The sequence below is a fragment of the Zosterops lateralis genome (genome assembly GCF_965231275.1).
Source record: "Zosterops lateralis genome assembly, chromosome: 3".
In the NCBI taxonomy this organism is placed as follows: Eukaryota; Metazoa; Chordata; class Aves; order Passeriformes; family Zosteropidae; genus Zosterops; species Zosterops lateralis.
The window spans coordinates 88713371-88735187 of record NC_139764.1 but is presented as its reverse complement, the minus strand read 5'-3'; the positions used below and the strand labels follow the sequence as shown (position 1 = coordinate 88735187).

The following is a 21817-nucleotide window of genomic DNA, read 5'->3' as shown; positions in this document are numbered from 1 at the left end:
GAGGAAGCGGGGACACGGCGGGCAGGGGCGTTGCTGCCCCGGGGGCCCGGCGGCGGGTGAGCGGGGCCGGGCGGGCCGCGGGCGGCGGTTGCGGCGGTTGCGGGCGGGGCCCGGAGCCCGCAGAGCCTGTGCCGGGGCCGGGCGCTCCGGGACCGTGAGTCAGCACCGCAGCCCCCCCGTCCTCTTGGAGCGGGAAGCTCAGCCCTCTGCCGCGGTCCTAGAGCGGCCCGGAGCAGCCACAAGCTGCTGCCAGCGCCCGGACTCGCCCGCAGCTGTTGGGGGCCGGCCGCGGCCCGGCGGGGGCTGAGCGCCGCTGGGCTGGAACTCGGGTCTCGTTCTCGCTGGGGGTTCAGGCTCAGGCATGTCCTTGAGCTGCTGCACTGCAGCCATGGCTGCTGGAGGAGTGTACGTATTGGCATGCTTTGTAGATAAAACCACGTTTTACACACGTACTTGGAAAAATACATTAGCGTGATTCGAGTCAGTCATTCATCACTTGTTGTGGTGTCACTGATAATTGAGAGTGAATGATAGAGACTTGTTGGATACAGATAGACTGCAAAGCCAAAGAAGGGCTAAAACGGAAAATGCTGTATAGTTAAACGAAACTTACAAAGTGAAATTATATAGTATGTTTTGCTTCTGTTTAGATAATGGAGAGTTATAGCCCTGACAGCCTTCACAAGAGTAAATCAGCAGCTTCTGAAAGTGAAGACGAGATTGAGTTCATTGGAGTAAGTAGATCTTGTACTGGAAATTTACTGCTTGTTGTAAGAAACAGACTTTCACTGTCAATAAATAGGAGAGGGTCTTCCTTGACTGTTGATGATTCTATTTTGATGTAAAGCATTACTCTTGAATATAATTTTATTAGTGAATATTTGTAGCAGATAACAACTCAATCTTAAGTGTTTATGTGCCCTTTCTTGGAAGGGTATAAGATGATGTCAGTTGGTCCTGTAGAGAGAATGTGGTCTTGAGTATCTGAGCAGGTGAGGGGGGTATTACAGTGATCAGTGAGGTATATGAAAAGGGACTGTAGATAACTTTCCTGGTAATTGTATTGCATAGCATTTTGCTTTATGAATAGTCCCTCTAAAGATAATGGAATAAATCACTGCTCATTCTGCAAATCGATGTTGAAATTACTGTACTCAGTTTAGAAGAGGAAGGAAATAATGAGATAGAGGCCTTAAACAATCCTCTCAGATTGTGAGGTGCTCTTTATTGTACAACACCTAGTCTAATGCTGAGATGCTTTATGTGTATGTAACTTTAAAACACTTGTATGTGGTGGCTATCCAAGAGAAGCAGAATGTTTTTAATGTTGCCTGTGTTCTGGCCTCAGTGTGTCATCAGTGCAGTGGTGCTGGGTAGCAGGATTACACAAAATCATAGAATTGTTTAGGTTGGAAAAGACTATTAAGATCACTGAGTCCAGCCATTAACCCAGCACTAAACCATGTCTCTAGGAGCCAAATCTACACATCTGAAGATGTTTTTCTTGAAGGAACAAGTCAGGTGATTTCAATGATGCCAGTATTTTTAGTGGCTGTTTTTTTGCAGATCTGTCTCAGTTTTGAAAAACATACTTAGTAATTATTAGATTCCACCCCCCTGTTTTGTATGGTGTTTGATTAAAGCCGAAGTTCAACATAGACTTTTCTGCAGTGGTATTTAGGTGCTCTAGTATGAAGGATAGGTGTTTTTTTGCAAAGATTATGAGTAGTTGGTTATCTCTGAGATGTGTTAATATTGATGAATGAGTTCAGAGTTCACTATATACACACAAGTATTCATGTGCATCTGCAGAGAAGGACTTGGGATTGTTGGTGGATGAGCTGGCAATGTGTGCTTGCAGCCCAGAAATTCCGATGTGTCCTGGGCTGCACCAAAAGCAGCGTGGCCAGCCGGGCAAGGGAAGGAATCCTGCCCCTCTGCTCTGCTCTGGTGAGACCCCACCTGCGGTGCTGCATCCAGCACAGGAAGGACATGGATCTGTTGGAATGAGTCCAGAGAAGGGTCACCAAGATGATTAGAGGGATGGAGCACCTCTCCTATGAGGAAGGAGTAAGAGAACTGGGATTGTTCAGCCTGGAAAAGAGAGGGCTTCAGGGTGACCTAATTGCAGCCTTCCAGCACCTGGAGGGAGCCTGCAGAAAAGATGGAGAGAGGCTTTTAACAAGAGCATATAGTGAGAGGACAAGGAGGAATGGCTTCAGACTCAGAGTATGTTTAGATTAGATATTAGGAAGAAATTCTTTTCTGTGAAGGTGGTGAGGCACTGGAACAGGTTGTCCAGGTAAGTTATGGATGCCCCCCATTCCTGGGAGTGTTCAAGGCCAGTCTGGAGGGAGCTCTGAGCAGCCTGATCCAGTGGAAGATGTCCCTGCCCATGGCAGGAGGGTAGGGAGGAGATGATCTTTCCAACCCAAACTGTTCTATGATTCTGTGGTCATGACTGAATAAGCTTCATTTTCTTCAAACTGGGTGATGAACAGGAAAGCTAGAATAGCTTGGAATGTGTAGGGATTGAAGGGCTGCTGGTGCAGCAAGAACAGTAACTGGAAGAGAAAATCAACACTTCTGGCTACCTTTTTTTTTTTTCCCTTGGCTTTGCCTGTGGATAATAGGGGTCCTTTGTAGTCCCAGTGACTGTTGCTTCCAAGAGAGGCTGCAATGTATGGGAAAATGACTCTGCTCAAGTTTCGTGCAGGATGTATATCCTGGGATGAAGAGCTTACTATTGCAATTGATGAATATGAGGGGAAAGGTGTGTGACCCTGGCCATCACCTAATATCAGCAGTATGTCTTCAGATCTCATTTGCTCTTCTGAGTGAAAGTAACTTGGGACTTTGCAAAAGGATTTCTAGATTGCTTGGCTAGCTTTACATCATCATTTCCATATAATAATGTGTATGACTGGAAACTTATACTCTTCATAAATGTTATGGATGGATGCCTCCTGATGATCTGCATGTCCTAAAGACCCAGTGCACAAGATAGTACTTGAATAAATTGAATTAGAGAAGCTGCTGGGGTATCCCAACCTGTGCTCATTTTGATAGAAAACAAGTAGCTGAAGGCCATGTGATCTGTGTTTTTTCTTCCTTTTTCTCTTTTTTTTTTTTCTTTCTTGACAGTTGGATGTGGGTTTGGTGTGGGCTTTTTACTTCTTTGATCAGTTTCTCTTTGTGGTTTTGAGTTGGTTTTTTTTCTACTTTTTTCACTTCTACCAGTGTGTTTGATTTCATACTGTAGGACTATGCTTTTGCTCCATCAAATAAGGACTTCTTGTCAATCTGCTGCTGCTAAAGATTTTCAGCTTTTGTAGTCCAATTCACCCTCATTCAAGAAACTTAAAACTGTTCTTCCATGATTTTCCAGCTTTTAATTCTTCATTAAAACGTATTTTGTCCATTTAAAATCATTACATGTTAAGTTTTGCATACCACCAGAGAAATATGATTTAATCTACAATGCAGGCTGTTACACCTGCATTCTTAACATAGGATGGTCTTGCCCCCATTTTGCTTACTTGGGAAGGATAAGGCAAGAGTGAAGAAATTCACAATTGTAATGCCTTGTGAACAAACAGATAATTCAAGATGCCACAGTTGGTACCAAAAGCATTGGACTTAGAGGAGAATTAGTTAATGTACCAAATCAAGTAATGCACTAAAACATGGTAGTTACCAGTTAAAGATTTTGCTTCCTTTCCCTCTGTGGTGTTAAATATTAGATATTCAGAATGAAGTTTTTGTCTCTCTGGCTTTTAGTTGCATCACAGCAGAAACTGAATAAAATGGTAGTGATGTTAGGAAGCAACTCTTTTATTTCTGCATCCATCCCAAGTCAGCCAGATACTTGATTTTTTTTGTATTTGCTACATTATAAAGTCAAAACTTGTTAAGAGCATGTTGGTTCACAATGTTGGTCATTCTTAGCAGTCTTAAAAGTTGGAAGTCTGCTGGAACAAAGATTCAGAGTACAAATAGTACAATTTGTGTACATTTTTTAATGTTTATTTTAATGTGAACTTCATCTGTGATAATAAGTATGTTTACATGTGTATACACAATTATGCTCACATAATTATTTGGCAAAGATAAGTTTGTGGTCACATACATGAGAGCTAGATCCATGTTTCCTGTGTGCTAGTGTGTGTATAATTATGCAGAAGTTTAATTGTGCTGTTTAAGTAAACTGGGCATTTGGTCTGAAGGCACATAAAGCTAAAACAGCAAACAAAGCACCTTGCATGGTGTGTCAGTGGACGAGGACTGTACTCTGTTAGCTAGGCCAGATCACCTGAAGATCGAGTGAAATGAGGAAGGACATGAAAGACAGACCACAGTTTAGGGCTTTTGGAGAAAACTTTGGGATAAAAATGAGCTTTGCAGAACTCCTTGAGAAGAAACTCTCCTTGGAGATGACCATGAGGCTTCAGTCACCAGTTAAACAAATATGATTGTATTAACAGTTAAACTGGGTATTTTGCATGCCATAGTGAAATTACAGTTCTGTTGATGCCTCCAGGCAAAGCTGTGAATAGCAGCAGAGATGCCACAGCTGCCTGGAGAATTAAAAACTTAGAAATTCTTCTACTCGCAGAAGTAACTGTGATTTTTGTGTATTGCTCAGTGGCATGGCTGTTGGTTTGTGAGAACAATGGCTTTTGAAGATTGTTTAGGGAAGTAATTTAGAAGTGGATTGTGCTGGGGGTTTGCTGGGTTTTTTAAGTTGGGTGTTTCTTTGATTTGTTTTTGATTGGATGGTTGGGTTTTGGGCGGTTTGTTTTTCTGAGGTTTTTTGTTGTTTTTTTTCTTTGAATGTGAAGGATCTGCTAAGATGTGAAGAGTGAGCATATCTTAGTGCTAGTACATCTGGATACTTTTATGTCTTTCTGCATGCCAGGTATGCCAGTGTAGTCAGCTAGAGAGGCTCCAGCTTTCAGCTGTTCATGGCGAGTTTGTCCAGGCTGGTTTTTTGAAACTGCACTATTTGTGTGCCAAGATTTACTCTCCCACTCATCTGGTGGGGAGTTACAGCAGGTGAGATGAAGCTCTCTGATCCTCAGCTTTTTAACTCTCCTATAGTGGTGGAATCCTCTGGGTTGGCACCTTCTTTCCATTACTATTTAGTTGAACCGTCTGGAAAACAAAGTAATTAAAACTCTCATAACTTTCAGTGTGGGGCTTGTCTTGTGTGGAGGTAAATAGTACACAAAAATTGTATAGAAAAAGGAATGGTTTTTGGAAGGAAAAAGAACATTTTATGTGTGGAGAAAACATTTAAACAAGTGCAATAATTAAATTTATTGTTTCAATCACTTGAATTTCTAGGTTTGAAAGCAAGTTACTCTGCATTTCAGCTGTCAGTTTTGTAAGTTTTGATTAGTTGTTGAGCCCTATAAGTAAACACAAATAGGAAAAATCTCTGCCCTTGAAAAAGCTGATAGGATCAGAGCTGAACGTTTCAAAACACATAATTGAACTGATGGGACAGTCAGGTGGTCAGTGTGTCTTTGAACTCTTACTTGCTGACACCTGTTTAACAAAGGTTTAATTTCTTAAAAGTGTGCAGAGCCTGTCAGTTTCTACAGAAGCAAATCTGCAGTGGATTTTTTTTAATATTTCATTTAGAAAACGGTGTTATCTTTATTTAATCATAAAGAGTTACTCTTCAGAGGTAATTGGAGGCTGACAGCTTGATTCATAGAAGCTTTTGTCATCTGTACAAGATTTCATCCCTCTTCTCCCCAATGAGAGAGGACTGATCATGCCTGGCCAGCTGAACAGCTTTGCTGCCTTGAAAGGTGGAAGAATGTAAAGAATGAGATGCATTAAGAGCAGCAGAGAGGATTCCATGCTGCTTTTCTCTCTGCTACTCATCATGAGGCAGTAGGCCTTCCTAGCCTGCCCTGCGTAGTTGATTGTTGATATTTTGAAGAAACTGCCAATATAAGGCAGAGATGGTACATTTTATCTGTGAGGAAGACAATTTAATGCTTTTGTGTGTGCATTTTTTACACTTTTTTTCCAGGAAGGACCTTTAAGGCCTGTCCTTGAATGCATTGATCTTGTTAGCAGTGGGGATGAAGAACCTAACAGCAGTTCTAATTTTCATGTGAGTATTTTGTGATGTATTTTAGGACATTTTGGTTGAACAAAATGATTGTTTTTTGTTTGTTGTTTTTTTTTTTTTCCTGTCAGTTACTCTTCACAAAACCTTGTTAGATGTATTTTTAAGAAGTAGTAAATAACAAGTATTGAAATACTTTTATTTTTCTACTTGCTGTTGACTGAAGAGCAAGAATACTAACACTTCACTTTTTCCAGAGCCATTTTTATTGCTTTGAAATCACTTGGTAATTTTATTTGTCTTTCAGTCATCTTAATAAATATGTGGAAATAAAATACCACTTTACATGCAGCCTTGGAAATCAGAGTGTCCAGTTTCTAGCCTGAAAACATATCTGGTCTACTACCAGGCCTTTTCTTTCTAAAATAACCTTTTAGAAACAATTTATGGGTTGAATGACCTTGTTGCAGTGACAGTCTGGTCTTAGCCTAATCCTTCATAATCCATTGTAAGAATGTACAAGTCAGAAGCAGACTCTTAAGTTTATCTATCCCCCAAACTTACTCTGCCTGCTCTGCGAGGCCTTTGAAAGGGGCATTGATAGACCCTACTAGAGCTGATTTTGGCAGCAGTGACTATCTTTTGACTTTTCCTGTGTTGCAGCAGAGGATGTTTGTAATAAACCTGATTCTTAAGGAAAGGTGATCTTCTGTACATGCACAGGCTGCTGACATTACAGGGATCATTACTAGAGCTGACTGTGTAAGAGGAAACTACAGTGTATGGCCTATCCCTTAGGCTAGAAAAAGCTCATGATCTGCCTTTTTGAAGATAGTGGGCAGTGTTAGAACAAGAGTGGTAGCAGTTCTCAGTTTTTTTAGATGGGCTGCATGTTGGCTTTGAAGTCAGGAGGGATTTTTTTTTTTAACTTAGAAGAACTTACTTGGCTTTTCATTTGTTGGACACTTCTAGGACGACACATCATGCATGTTCACTACTGCGTGGTGATGTTTATGTTTATGTTGAATTGTCTTAATTATATGTAGGGGAGAGTTGGTTTTTTGTTTGTTTTTTTTAACAGAAGTTACAGATGCTGGTAAAAAGGAAGAGAAAGCTACAAGGTAGCTCATGGAACTTAGGATAAGAGTATCTTTACTGCGTTATGTCATGATGCTTGGGCACCACTTTTCACTCTATTAGTTCTGTTACGTAACAATCACCTAATAAGACTAAATTTCCAATTGTAGAGAAATACTAAGAGAAAGGATCACATCGACTATCAGAAGGAACGAGTTGCATCAACCCTGGATCGTCTGGCACGCCATGTTGAAGTAGAGAAACAGCAAAAAGAGGAGAAAAACAAAGCCTTTAAGGTATTGGATGTGCTTTATTTTGGAAGAATTGCATAATAAAGGCCCTGTAGTCACAAGTACCTTTGTTTTCACTACTATGGAAATAAATTGATGAGTCATACCTGGAATTAGCACCTAGACTTCTGCTTCTGGGGCATTGTGTGAAACACAACATGGACTTTGTCTTTTCAGTGGCTTTTAACTGATCAATTTTCTAGTCTTATTGCAGTCCCTAAGGGGGGAAAATTTAAATGAATGAAACCCAGTGGCAAAAACTTGTTCTCTTGCTTGTATATATAGCAAAGGAACCTTAGTATCAATTATTCTGATATTCTGATTTTTTTAATAATTGAAAAATAACAATTATTGCAAACCACCATGCAGCAAGCCTTGCTATTTACATGATTTTGTCTGAGATTTTTGAGACTCTGTTTGCCACATTAAATCTGTATCAAGTAGTATTTCATAATGAGATAAAATTTTCAACATTTAAGGCATAATTTTAAGGTTGAGTCCTGTTAGTTGCACTTTGCAGCCATTTGAAAAGAATATACTTTTTACTTTTGTTACAAACTGGAGATATGGTCAGTAGGCTTAATGGTAGGACTGCTCTCAGTGGGAGCTGGACATCTTGAAGGAATGGGATTACAAGAACTTCATGGAAGTGAACAGGGACAAATGTAAATCCAGAGTTGGTAAAATGTGCTAACTTCCCAGCCTAATTTTCTCAACATTGCTAACAGCTTTTAAAATCAACTTCTAAAATCAACTTTTAAGACAGCTTTTTAAATTCTACTATAGTTACAGTTTGTTACAGTCTGTGGTAGACAATGCAACTGTAGTACAATGGAGTAAAAGGGTAGATTAGATATAGTCCAAGGTAGCCTTGAAGTCTGGAGGCCTACATCCCTCTTTTGTCTCTTCTGCTTTGAATTTGGCAATCTGTTTATGTCTCCACATGCAGTTTTTCAACTGTAAAGTGGAGTCAGAGATAACTCTGTAGCTTTTAAAGCAGCTTGAGAATGAAGGCTACAGGACCTTTTTTTAAAAGATGAATATTTTCTTCCTGCTTGGCTCTTCACTCTTCACCAGGTAATGCAAGCTGCAGACTTAAATTTAGTCTTCAAAGTGAAAATGCCATTTTTCTTTTTTTTTTTTTCTATTACATTCCATTTTTATTGTATTAATCAGAAGTCAGCTGAGTTGTAAGACTTTTTTTTTCCTCACTTAGGTTTTTGTGGGTGTATTTTTTAGGAACCCATATGTAAGTTTTGAGACACATATATAATCTTTTTATTTTTTCAAATTTGATCACAACATTCTCTGGTATGTTTTTTCCCTTAGGAGAAAGTTGATTCCCAATATGCTCATGGGTTGCAAGAATTAGAATTTATTCGGGAACACAGTGACACAGAAGCTGCAAGATTATGTGTGGACCAGTGGTTAAAAATGCCAGGTAAAAATAGAAAACTAAGTGTGGGTGATGGTTTCTACGTCCTGCATGACAGAGTAGAACATGTGAAAATTGTGTTGAGCTTGCAGGTGCCTTGTGCATAACCAAATCCTACTATATTTTGCTAGAGCATATAATTAGAAAGTTCCTAAAGTTTAATTTCCATGAAAGCTATTCTTGTAATGCTTTGCTACTTAGAAAATATGAATATTTTCTATTTTTAGATTTCATATCTTCTAAAAGAAGATATGAAATCTAAAAACAGTAAGGCAATGTTAATTATTTTTATAACCAAAGTTGCTAGGAAGAAAAAAATATTACTGTTGAACTGTGGCTTAGGAAAGTGTAAATGTAACTTCACAATGTTTAGTGAATTTAAAATATTGCCTGGAGGACCTGGAGGAAGGGTGTCAAACTGTTTGAAAAGTTGCACTTCTGGGAATTGAAGAGACAATGAAAGAGCAGACTTACTGTAGTAGGATTGAAGGACAGTGAGTGGATTGTTAGTTTGCTTTTAAGAATCACTACAATTTGATTCTGGAATGTTTTTGGGCTTGTGTGTTACTTGTTTTCTTAAGCCTCTGTAATTCAGCTTCTGGTTAAGTACTTTGTTTTGGAACACAGGTCTGAAACCAGGCTCTGTTAACAGTGGAAGAAGGGGTGGTTATAAGAGGAGAGGTCAGACTCAAGTCAGCAGCAGTCCCAAGTGTTGTCCTGTGATGCATTGCAACAGACAGTTTGATAATGTGCACCTTCTTCTAGGTCACCTTCAGAGGTAAGGAGATACATTGCAAGAGTTCAGTGCAAGGAATAATAATAAAAAGAATATGTTCTAACTTAGAACAGCAGCATCAAGTCTGCTTTAAACTGCCTGTACTGACAAAGCTCCATTTTAAGAGTCAATATGTTACAATTTATATAAATGAACTTTATGGGGGGGGGGGTTTCGTTGGTTTAGTTTTTTATTTGGTGTATGTGGTTTGTTTTTTTCATTCACAAATGATATCTTCCTCTTGTTGAGCCTTTTTTAATATCTGAGGTTTTTTGAGAAGTAAGATTTCTGTACTCCACTTTAGTTGTATCTTCATCCCAACTTGAAATAAACCAAAAGGCTAACTTACACAAATTGATGGTAAGGTAAAAAGAAAAGCCCCTGATGCAGGGAAAGAGGAACAAAAACTGTAGGCTATCTGTTCATAGCTGATCTTGCTAATCAGTACTCAGTGTGTCTGCGTTCAATTCCAGCAGATACTGCCTTGTAACTAGTGAATGTGTCCGTAGGGAGGATGGTGAGAAGTTGGGACTGTCATGGGTTAGGCCCCTAAGGCAGCTCAGCCCCACACAGCTGCTCACTCACTCACTCACCCTGATGGGATGTAGGGTAAAAATGAGAAAACTCTGGGCTGAGGTAAAAACAATTTAATAAGCAAAGCAAAAGCTGCACACACATGCAAAGCAAAATAAGGAATTGACGGGCAGACCTCTATCACACATGATAGTTACTTGGAGGGATGGCATTTGTCTTCCCAACTATCTCCTCTTCCTCCTCCACCCAACTTTTATTGTTGACCATGATGTCTTATGCTGTGGGATGTCTGTTTGGCCATTTGAGGCCAGCTATCCCAGCTGGGGACAGTCTGAAAAGCAGAGAAGACCTTGACACTGTGCCAGCACTGCTCAGCAATAACTAAAACTTCTCTGTGCTATCAGCACTGTTCATAAATCCCAAACACAACAGCCATATAAGCTGCTACAAAAAATGAAGTCCACCCCAGCCAGAACTAGTACAGGGAGATAAAAGTAAATAAATTATAAAAATGTCTATGTTGGAAATTAAGGCTTTCTCTTAAAAGCAGTATGATTTCTCTCCAGAGTGGCCATTTTAACATGTGAGCTGCAGGGAGAATCATCTCTGTACAGGACACTTGAACTGATACATTTCATGATAGGGAAAGTAAGGAATTTTTTATAGTTTAGATTGGTTAGATGGGGGGTTTTGTCTGATAGCTTAAAAGGACAGAATTTTTTCCCATTAAAAAAAAGTTATTTGACTATTTAGAGGGGACTAGTTTGCTAATTATTTCTTCTTCTCCAGGTTTGATCATTCTCCTTGTGACCCAACGGTCACATTACATGGACCCCCACATAATGCTGTTGCCTGTGTGATATGCTGTGAAAGATTTTCAACCTCTCAGCAGTACAATGATCATCTTTTATCCAAGGCAAGAGCATAAGGGTGAATAACTCGCCTGACTGAATGTAGTAGAAAGTTTAAGACTTAAAATTATGCATTGATTTTGGTTTTTGTTTTGTTTTTTCTTTAACCCTCTTTTCTCTCTTTTACTCCAATATATTTTTCTCTGATTCTGCTGTGTTTCAAACACCTGGTGTAGCCTGACAGGATTCCCTTTAGATGTGACCATCAAGTTGTACTTTTTGGTATGCTTTCAAGAGGACCATAGTTCTGTCTTGAACCTCTGGTCCATCTGTTGGGGTTGTTCATAGATATTCCCTTCTTTTTGCATTTCCAAAACTATGAAAGGCAAAGGCAGAAAGTTAGGGTGAAGTAAGTGACAGTGAAGAGAAGCAGCAGAAAAGAGATGGGGGTTTAATTTAAGCAATCTGGTGTTGAATTGGATAGTGGATAACATTTTCAAAATATGGTGTTTTTATATATTCTCACCTAGTCTCCAGAGGCTGCATTAAATTTGGGAAAATTTTAGAATTTCTGGAAATCAGACTAAATTTTGCTTGTAGTAATAACTCTTGATATGTAGTCATACCTGACAAGCTGAAAGATTGCATCATAGTGTGTCCCTGCTCTTTTTCCATTTCTTCAAAGTTGTGTGCCTCTGATGTGTCCAAGGGCATTAGCAGGAGTAGCAGCCAAGGTGGGGGAAAGGCAGTGAGTGTCTCTTGCAGACAGCAAGAAGGTGGGATTATTTTGATATATAAGGATGGGGAGATAATCCTAGTCAAAGCTCAGAGCATATAATGAAGATTCTTGGAGTGATGTAGAAGGAAGCAAGCAAAAATATCAGAAGCAGAACTAAAGGATTTAAAGGATTTTTACCCTGAAGGCAAACTTCTGAAGTTAATGTAGAAAGCAAAGCGGGTGTAAGGAGTTCACTTCTACAAAAGTCACAGACTTTTCAGGCTACTCTGAGGAACAGGATTTTGGAGAGTTAGAGGTTAGCAAGATTAGAGAAGAAATGACATGAGGTAAAACAGCTGCCTTATTGACAGAGGGAGCTTTTTCTGAGAGCCTGTGTAAAAGGAATGGCAGAGAATTGCTGGAACCCATAGTCCCTGGGAAGGTGTTTGCTCCCAGTGGTGCAAAAAGGGGATAGAGAAGTTGATACTGTTGTAAAGAGTGATGAGTAGCTGGGTTTGACAGCAGTACTTTGGCCATTTCTTTGTGTCTTGTGTGCTGAAGTGCAGAGAGGTAGGCTGTAGATAAATACAGATGTGGTAGCTGAAAACCTAAAAGTGAAAATATTACCACAGAAATAGGAGGGGAATGGGGAGACATGAGAACTGGGTCTGGTTTCATGCCTTAATTTTTTTTTTCCTAAATAGATAATTTTCTCTTCCAGCTAAATGAAAATGATGGGCATAAAAAAGGTATTCCTCCACAGCATATTCAGTGTTTTGCATGCCCAAAATGCTTCCTCCTTTTCACCAAAAGAGATGAGTGTTTGCAGCATATGTCACGAAAGAACCACTTCCCCCCGGTTTCTGAACTGAGTGGTACGTTGCTACTAAGTGTATTGCTTACAATTTTCTCTGATAATTCATCCTTAAGACAGGAAGTGACTTACATTTTTCTGCTGTGTAAAAAAGCTTTAGGTCTTAATGTTTGCTAATAGGGAATTCTTGTTTATCTTGTAAGATCTTAAATGTGATGCTTTGAAAATCGTATTTTTGTGTAGACATGATTCCTCTATCACACTTGCAGTAATGAGATGCTGTTGAGTCTCTCACATAACCATCTCATCCCCTGGTAACTCCATACAAGTGACTACTTTCATGAATAAGTTTACCTTTAGCATGTTGATGGAGACTCAGAGCAAAATACAAACTTCTTTTTCAATTCCAGTCAGAGTGGCTGTTCTGTCCCCTTACTCTACTGTCTCTAGTGTGCTTGGAGGCTATTTTTCTTGCCAGTGTCCTTTGCATTCCTGATGGCAAAGACTTGTGAAAATGTCTTCTCCATATAATTGCACATTTAGAGTGGAGCAAATTTAGCTGGGGCATTGCTGCCAGTCTGATGACTTGCACAGACTACATGGCTGCTGAAGACTGAAATACTGGTTATGTTGTGAGGTGGCAACATCCTGAACCATGCCTAATAAAGTCCAGAGGAAAGATCTGTCTGATCATGGTACTGCAAGCAGGGTTAATACCCAACATAGCTGTACTACTTATGTCAAAATTTTATTTTTGACACAAGCAATAGACATTAAGGCATTAACTTCAATGTTAGCTAAACTGCTAAGTGGCCATACTTTACAGATTGTAGCTCTCTGGACGAGCCTACCTGGCCAAAAGAATTCATATAGTTATTTCTCATCTTCAAGTGTATCTTCAACTTCTGCTGTCCCCTAAAGTGGCTGCAGGAAAGGCTGTACAGAAAAGGCAGGCTTTGAAGGAATCCCCTGCAAGTCAAGTCAGTTCTGCTGCCTTCATGTAGTGAAGCGACAAATCAGCTGCATCGTTATACTTTCCCTTATGCATTGTCACTCTAATGTACTTTTATTCTCAAATAGTTTATTAATTCTGAATGTGATGACTGCAGGTGCTCTTAAATTCAGGTCATAGGTTTTAAAAAAGATTATTGGTGAGCTATTGCTTTGAAAAGATTAAAAGCACAAGTTAGTATTTTCTTCGTAAGAGATGGAGAGTGCTTAACTCAGAACAAAAAATTGAGTGCTCCATTTTTTACTTTGCATTAGTAAGGCTTCATGATTAATAATTGTCAGCATGGCCTGAGATCTGCCAGTGAAGTTAGCTGGAAGGCATAACCTCAAATTACTGCCTGCTGATCATCACATTTTACTGAAACAGAAAAATCACAGAGAATTTACCTGCCTGAGGAGGTGCAGAATGTGAACAATATATAACCCACAAACCATTTTCCATTCTCTTTTCAGTAGAATTTTCTTATTCTGCTGGTACCAGAACTTACCTGTGGAGTATATACTTAGAACAACAGAAAGTCCTGCATCTAAAAGTTTAAGAATTGACATTAAGGATGGGAAAGAGAGACAGAGATGATCAGGGCATGTGGGAACTTGTTAAAAACTTTACATGCTTTTTAAAAAAAGTACTCTATGGCTTAAAACAAAATTTTATGTAGTAAGAGTAGACAGCTGATAATAGGTGGAGGAGAAGGGAAGAACCTTCCTAAGAGAGATATTGACCTGGCATTGGAGAAGGAGGAAAAGGGAAGTAAAGTCAGTCATTCAGTATGAAAAAGCAAGATGCAAGCAGATTCAGGTATAAGATAGTTACAGAAGTTTAAAACATTCAGGATTTAGTTAAAGCTTTCATTGCACTGTTACTGTAGCTCAGCTGACATTTGTGAACTTGCTTTCTGAACCTTATGACAGATTAGTAACGATAGTATGTCCTCAGAGAGCTGAAATTCTTTGGAAAAACTCCATGTGGTTACACTTTCTGCCATTCTATTTTATAGATGCACTGAAGTCTGACGGCCCGCTACCTTTTCCATCCTTTGCAAAGAACCTCTTGATATCTCTGTGCAAAGAGGTCTCCTTCCAAGTGAAGTGCATGTCCTGCTTCAAGATACTGCGCTCACATATGGAATTAACAGCTCATTTCAGGTTTGTGAAAGACAGTTGTCTTTGTAATGTGAACATCTGTAGGTCAATGACAGGTATGCAGACATGCTTTTAGTGGTACTAATGGTAGCTAGGATCCTCTGAATCTTGACTTCCTGAACAAAAGCCTGCCTCCTTAACTTTACCCCACACTGCAGAAAGCTGATCAGTGTCAGGATCCTTTTTGTATTTTCTGTAACAGAACAACAAAGCCTATTCTCTGTTCCCCTATTTCTAAGTTGACAGCATTTGATTTTGAAAATGTACAGTCAAAAACATAACCATCAGTCTACATGCTAGCTTTGGAAACTAGCACCTAATTCTCTTCAAAGTTCAGAGACTAAATACACATTGCATGATTTTGTTGGCAAGCCTTTAGGTGGGTTAAAGTACATAGAGGACACTGTTTCCATGCACTTATTGTTGTAGCTACTTGATAATATATGAAGTACATCTGAGAGTTCAAAAATGTTTCAGGTTGTGATACAACCTCTTTATGTTTTTAATCCATTCTAGAACACGTTGCTATAATTCTGGGCCCATGGCGCTGTCAAAGAAAAGCATTGCCCAAGTTGCAGAGATATTTAAAATGAAAGGTTACTGTGAAAACTGTGATGAACTGTTTGCTGATAAGGATCAGATGACCCAACACAAACAAACCACTCAACATAATATTAGAGTTTTTACTACACTGGAAGAGTCCATCTTGATGTTCTGCCATGTCAATGGAAAACATAAAAATCAGTCTCATTTGTGCCACATTGTGGAACGGTCAAGGCTACTGCTTAAAAGACATTTGAGTCCAGATGAGTCCTCCAGCGAAATGGCATCTTCTCCTTCAAAACGGAAGAGTAATTTAAAAGATAAAAGTGAAGATAAAGTCACAAACCAAAGTCAAGGTAGTGCTTGCAAAGTAAAAGCCTGGTTTTGTGAATGCCTTCAAAAGTTTTTTACAGAAGAGTCAGTAGAAAAGCATATTTTATCAGCAAATAGGATCTGTCACAAGTGTGCTGTGTGTGGAAAGCTGGCTGAGAATTCAAGCATTATCCGCCTGCATATGAGTCGATTCCATGGAGGAGCACACTTGACTAATTTTCTTCTTTGGTGCAGAGCATGCTCTGTAGATCTTAGAGAAGAGGATATTATGAGACACATATCTGAATTTCATGGTGGACATAGTTACTACTATGAGCAAGAAGCTGTAGAAGATGAACCTATGCCGTCTGCTTCAGATGCAGTGAGCATTTCTGCAGGTGGAAATAAAGACCGCATTTCTGGCCCTGTGGAGCTCTCCCCTGAAAGTCGTCCTGTTGCGGGAAAATGGCAGTGCCGCATTTGTGAGGAGATGTTTGAGTCTGAAGAGAGTGTTAAACAGCATTGCATGTCCTTGGAAAGCCACGCGTTTCACAGGTACTCCTGTGGCTTATGTAGAAATCATTTTCGGAAAGTAGGAACACTACAGCGGCACTTCCAAGAGCATCATAATCAGGAGATACAGACTAAATACTTCTGTGGCCTTTGTGGTAATCTCTTCTTCAACACAGAGGAAGAATTTCTAACCCATTACAAGGCACTTCATAGCACGGACTATACATTTGTGCCTGAGCAAATAGAACTCTCAATAAAAAAAGATGAGGACTTCCTCCCAGTCGAACGAGGAGACCGTTTGACCTGTGGTTGCCGGACAACTTATGTCTCAAAGATAAACAGGAGGAACGATTATGAGAATTGTCAGAAGGCCATGCTGCAGAAAGGGCACCTATGGTTTCGATGCTGCTTTTGTTCTGTAACGGCACAGAATATTGCTGATTTGAACAGTCACCTCAAGAGTCACACGTCAGTAAAACCTAAGGGAGAGATGTATGTTGTTAGATGTGCTGCATGCAACAAAAACTTTGATGATCTTTCAAGCGCGCATCAGCACTATCACATGAAACACTGCTTCCTGCAGAAACCTGATCTATCGAGTCTTGCATCAGAATCAGAAGACACAGTATTCAAGTTTTCAGCAAGTGGGGCTTGTGCTGTCAGAAAACCCTATAGGCATCAATTTCAAGCATCTCCATCCAAAACTCAGGACAGACCACAGCTTTCTCCTCTGCAGGGCCAAACAGAGGGAAAGAAAATAAAAAATGAGGACTTAGGACAGTCTGAAGAATTTAGTGAAAGTATGTAGAAAATTTCTTTCAACATTAGTTGAAGTATTGCTGTCTTTAACATACTCTGTTCCATTGTCTGTACATGTCACATACAATTTGGTTACATCCAGTCTATAAATGAGCTCAGAATTTAGTACTTGTTATTTCTTAAATACTGAATTCTCAGTACTTGAATTTCCAAAACTCAGACTCCAGAATTTATAGTTATATGCCATGTGTATGAAGTCTTGGGAAAAAAACAAACAAAAAGGCAGATGTGAGAATCCTGAGACTGAAACATTTGATTGTCAAATTAGTTTGGAGTGTAATTTAGTGTTAAAAGGAAGAGGACCATCAAGGATACTCCAATTAGGGATCTAATGCCTAGAAGTGTAAAAGTGATCCATCATACACATTCAGAAGAAACTTGCCTTCTTTATATATATATATAAATATTTATAAGCCAGTTAGTGCTTTCTATGTGGGCAGTGCTGTTATATCACCATCATCTCAGCTTTCTTAGCTTGCCAAAAAGCAGTATCAGCCGAGAGTTTATATTCCCAGTATGTATTGTTTTTTTCCCCTCAAGCAGGCAATTTTTTTTCAAGTTCATTATCACTTCTAAGAATGACATCCAGAATGCCAAAGGTGTACCTTGTATTCAGAAACGGGAAGTGTTTCTTGATTACTAGTGGTATGATAATGCTTTTGATTAAGAAGTTGGCATTTATGTTAGAGGTACAGCAAAAAGTACATAACTAAACATTTTATGTACTTAAATGCACACAAGCAATTGAATGTCACAGAAACTTGCCATAGTCAGGGGTACACAGCTGGATATTAAATGAGTTATTAAAATGTCTTGGTGCAGGACAACAGCTTTTTGTGCTTACCACAAAATTATCCAGGTCTGCACCATCATATAGCTGGATTCTACTCTTCTCTCTAATTTGTGCATTTTTAAGTGTTAATTCAGTTGATTTTAAAATTATGCAGTCACCAAATAACATCATGCTTTGTAACTTTTCACTTATAAATGTGACTATAAGAATTTTCAAAAGCAAGTTGGTTGACCAGAAAGTCACGTGAATTTTAAATGTGTCCTTTTTATCCCGTTGAAGATGGTGAACTTCCTGATCTCGACTATCTGAGTACCATGACTCATATTGTGTTGGTGGATCTGGACAACTGGGGAAGCTTTTTCACACAGCTGCCAGCTAACCTGAACCAAGGGACGTTTATCTGGGGTTTTCAAGGTAAAAAACATTTGAAGTAAATCAAAAGATTAACAAGTCTACACATCCACTTGAGCAGAGATTCCTTGAATCTGAGAAAATGAAGAACAGGAGCAAGTAGGTGCTAGACTTCTGAAGTTGCAGTGTCACAGGCACCGTGTAACAGAAATGTTCTTGAACTTTTCAAACTCCATCTAAACCTCCACTGCTTTTACTGCTCCTCGTAGAGTAGTTCCAGAATTGCAGAACTGTTTAGGAGTCTTTCTGGCTTCCCTCATGAACTTAAGCTGTATCATATTTTCATAATTATCAGGACAACCATAATACTCGGAGATTATATTAACTCCTAAGTCCTTCTCATAAAGCTGGAATCTTTTATTTTGGTTTGGATTTTTAGTTCCAGAAGGCATGATTTTGCACTCTTAGACTTTTATTTTTGTCCTGTCTCTGGCTTGTTCTGTAAAGGGTGGCCTGTGGGGGCAGATAAGCCTGCCAGGCCTCTGCCCTGAAGGGATGTCCCTTGAATGGAATGTGATAAGCTCATCTCAACCCTCCCTGGGAGAGATAACCTTTAGATGAGGCTGTTCTCTCTCTGGTCAGGGTGAGTACCCACAATGGTCTGATATACCCATGTAGATCCTTCCTAACCCGTTGGTTTTTCCCCTTTGATGCCACCCTCACTTTCCCCCATAAATACCCCAGCTTCTGCCCAGTTCAGGAGGGAGCTGTCATCCCTGGCTGCCCTTCCCAGGGTGCTGGATAATAAAGGCTGTCCCTTGGAATCACCACATGACACTCCTGTCTTTCTATCTGAGTTGGCCTGGGATCTGCTCACAAGGCAGAGGTGAAATCACTGCAGGAGCTGATCACTTGCAGCCCCTGGCTGTGCCTTGCTGAGGCTGCCCGGCGGCCGGAGACTGCCCGAGAGCCCCGGGAGGCTGTCTGTAGTGGGACCTCTCTCTCTGGGAACGTTGTGGCATCCAGGGTCAGACCAACAGACTTCATGGCCATCCATAGTGGTCCTGGTCATCCTGTGCAATGACAGGTGTGTGTCCCATCTTGAGGATACCAGTTGCTGATGAAACTCACATTGCCATGGATTTCATAGAATGGTAGGATGGTTTGGGTTGAAAGGGACCTTAAAGATCATACTATTTTGAAAAGTCTGCCAGTAGGATCTATTTAACTTGATACTTCTGCTTACCTGACTGTTTTTGAACCAACTGCTTGTCCACCTCATGCTTTCTCTACAGGTTTTCTTTGTATCTACCTTTACAATTATTTTATTTGTGGTACGTTGATTTCTTCAGTAAAGTGTAGATAAGGGATAGTTTCAAAATATTTATGGCCTGAAACACAGGCATCATCTTACCAGATTTGTAGGTCAGGTATGTTTTACACTTCGTAAACACTATTGCACTGCACTTCATTGCTAAGCGTTTTTTATTGTCTCTTCCCATAAAAGATAATCAAGGGTATTCTGAAAGCTGAGAGTTGTCATGCTGCTCAGGTTGGACAGAAAGGCCTGTTGATGCCTGGGTCACTTTTTTTTTTTCCTCTTAGAAACAGATTTTCCAGTTATCTGATAAAGGCAAAGGAAGTATAGGTGTTAATGTAAAGTGGTGAGGATACAAACAGTCATCTGTGATCCCAAACCTGTAATCTGGTATCTGCTTGTTAGGAGTTTTGGGGATGAATCCTCTGATCTCCCCTGTTAAAGCTGGTTATTCTCCTGAGTTTTGTGTTCTCCTCCAGCATTACTTCTATATCATTACCTGTATTGTCGTTACCTTTAGCCTTTCTGTAACAGCATTTCTGTACACATGCAAGCCACAGAAAATACTGATTTTGAGCTGTTAAGGGTTTGGAATGGACCTTAGAGATCATATAGTCCCAACTCCCTCTGCCATGGGCAGGGACACCTCTCACTAGACCAGGTTGCTCAAGGCCTTATCCAGCCTGACTTGTAACACTGCCAGGATTGAGGCATCCAAGACCTCCGTGAGCAACCTGTTCCAGTGTCTAACCACCTTCACAGTAGAAACTTTCCTTCTAATACCTAACCTAAATTTCTTCTCTTTCAATTTGTACCCATTACTCTTTGTCCAGTCCTGCTACAGTTCCTGACAGAGAGTCCCCTTCTGGCTTCCCTTAGGCCACTTGAGATACCGGAAGGTTTCTGTGAGGTCTCCACACAACCTCCTCTTCCTGACCCTCACCTGGACTTGCTCCAACAGTTCCATGTCCTTCCTATACTAGGGACACTGGAACTGGACACAAGTAGTCCAGGTTGGGTCTCACAAGATGAAAGATGCCTCACACTTTCCATATTATACCTAATGGTCCTAGACTTCTATTTCATCCATGTTGCTTGGCTGCTTCATATTTGTACATTCTCTTTTATGTAGGGCCTAGCAACCCGTTGTTTGTTCTTGCTTTCTTCTGTAAGGCTTTCCCAGCTTGAACATCTGGGCAGATTTCACTTCACCTGTGCACTCCTTGAATTCTATTGTGATTTGGGGTTTGCTGAAGGCAATTAAAACTATTGTAAAACTATTTATATCTACACTTATTCAATCTGCTTGGCCTTGGAAAAACTTCTTCTACTGATAAAAATAAGAAACTACTAGGAATCTATGTCTGGCTACTCTGTTTATGTCTGGCTACTCTGGGTTTTATAAATAATTGTTTAGTAAAGAAGAATTTCCCCACACAAATTCAGACACTGGCTTTCAGTCATACTTCATTCTATCTAATTTACTCAAAATTAATTTGTCATTAGTTGACTTAAGCTTGTTTGCTATGACAAGGTCTTCTGTGCTGTTACTGTTTTCCAAGGTTAAAACATAGTTTTGATGCGTTAAGAAAAAATTGGTTGTACCTAGGGATGTCTGAGCTGTATTGTCAGAAATTTCTATTCTGACTTACAAAAAATAAATAATCGTAGTATAACCATAGTGTTACTAGTCTAGCATTAGATACAATACTGCTAATACAATACTCCTACCCAGAGCTACCTTTGTGCTAGTTAAGACTCAGCCCAGAGATGTTTCAAACGCAGGTGCCTGATGGCACAGCACAGCCCATATCAGCACCACTCAATTCCTTACTTCCTAATGGGTTTGCTGCATGCAGGCTGCCTTTTGGGAATGGCCCCTGAAGCATGTGAACTAAAAAACATGCTAAAGAGTTATGTGTGACGAAAATAGGCCATAGTCATATCAAAGAAATATCTACCAGTTTTAGTCCCAATTATATTGGTTTTGAGCCTGGGAACACAGGCTCATCTGGAGCCAGGTACATCTGGATCTATTGTTGTAGATCCAGGTACATCTGGATCTATTGTTGTAGGTACCCTCTCATCATAATGGTTTATATGGTTACTTAGGCATGCTATTCTTGTTTGTTTAACCTGTGAAAATACAGCAACATTTTTCCCCTGAATTTCCCAAACAACATTTCTGAATTTTTAATTATTATTTTTATACTATATATCTGCATTATTTCTATTATTCCTGTTTCTAGCATAGCCTTAGCTTTGCTTTGAGTTCCTCCATTGTATTGTCTGGACTCTGTATTGTTTCTGTCTTTAGATACTCAGTTGTCTTTCATCTGTTTGTGGGCTAACAAACTAAATAAATACAGGTCTGTCATTGTTTTCAGCTGCCCTGGTCAAATGCTCATGTTGTACATATATGCAGCCAAAAACCA

The 21817-nt window shown here is 39.8% G+C and overlaps 1 protein-coding gene across 3 annotated transcripts in view; it reads left to right on the top strand.

Annotated features, from left to right (window-relative positions):
* ZNF451 (zinc finger protein 451) overlaps positions 1-21817 on the top strand; it is a 35834-nt gene continuing 14017 nt past the window's right edge. For 2 of the 3 annotated variants that reach the window (XM_083856038.1, XM_083856036.1), the window contains exons 1-11: positions 1-56; positions 651-734; positions 6047-6130; positions 7333-7458; positions 8782-8893; positions 9515-9665; positions 10986-11112; positions 12487-12640; positions 14589-14736; positions 15250-16901; positions 17993-18127. In XM_083856038.1, coding sequence (XP_083712164.1) covers positions 654-734; positions 6047-6130; positions 7333-7458; positions 8782-8893; positions 9515-9665; positions 10986-11112; positions 12487-12640; positions 14589-14736; positions 15250-16901; positions 17993-18127 — 2770 coding nt within the window. In that variant the 5' untranslated portion in view covers positions 1-56; positions 651-653. Of the gene's footprint in view, positions 57-358; positions 406-650; positions 735-6046; positions 6131-7332; positions 7459-8781; positions 8894-9514; positions 9666-10985; positions 11113-12486; positions 12641-14588; positions 14737-15249; positions 16902-17992; positions 18128-21817 lie in introns of those variants that run through there. The other variant, XM_083856037.1, reaches the window with a different exon arrangement.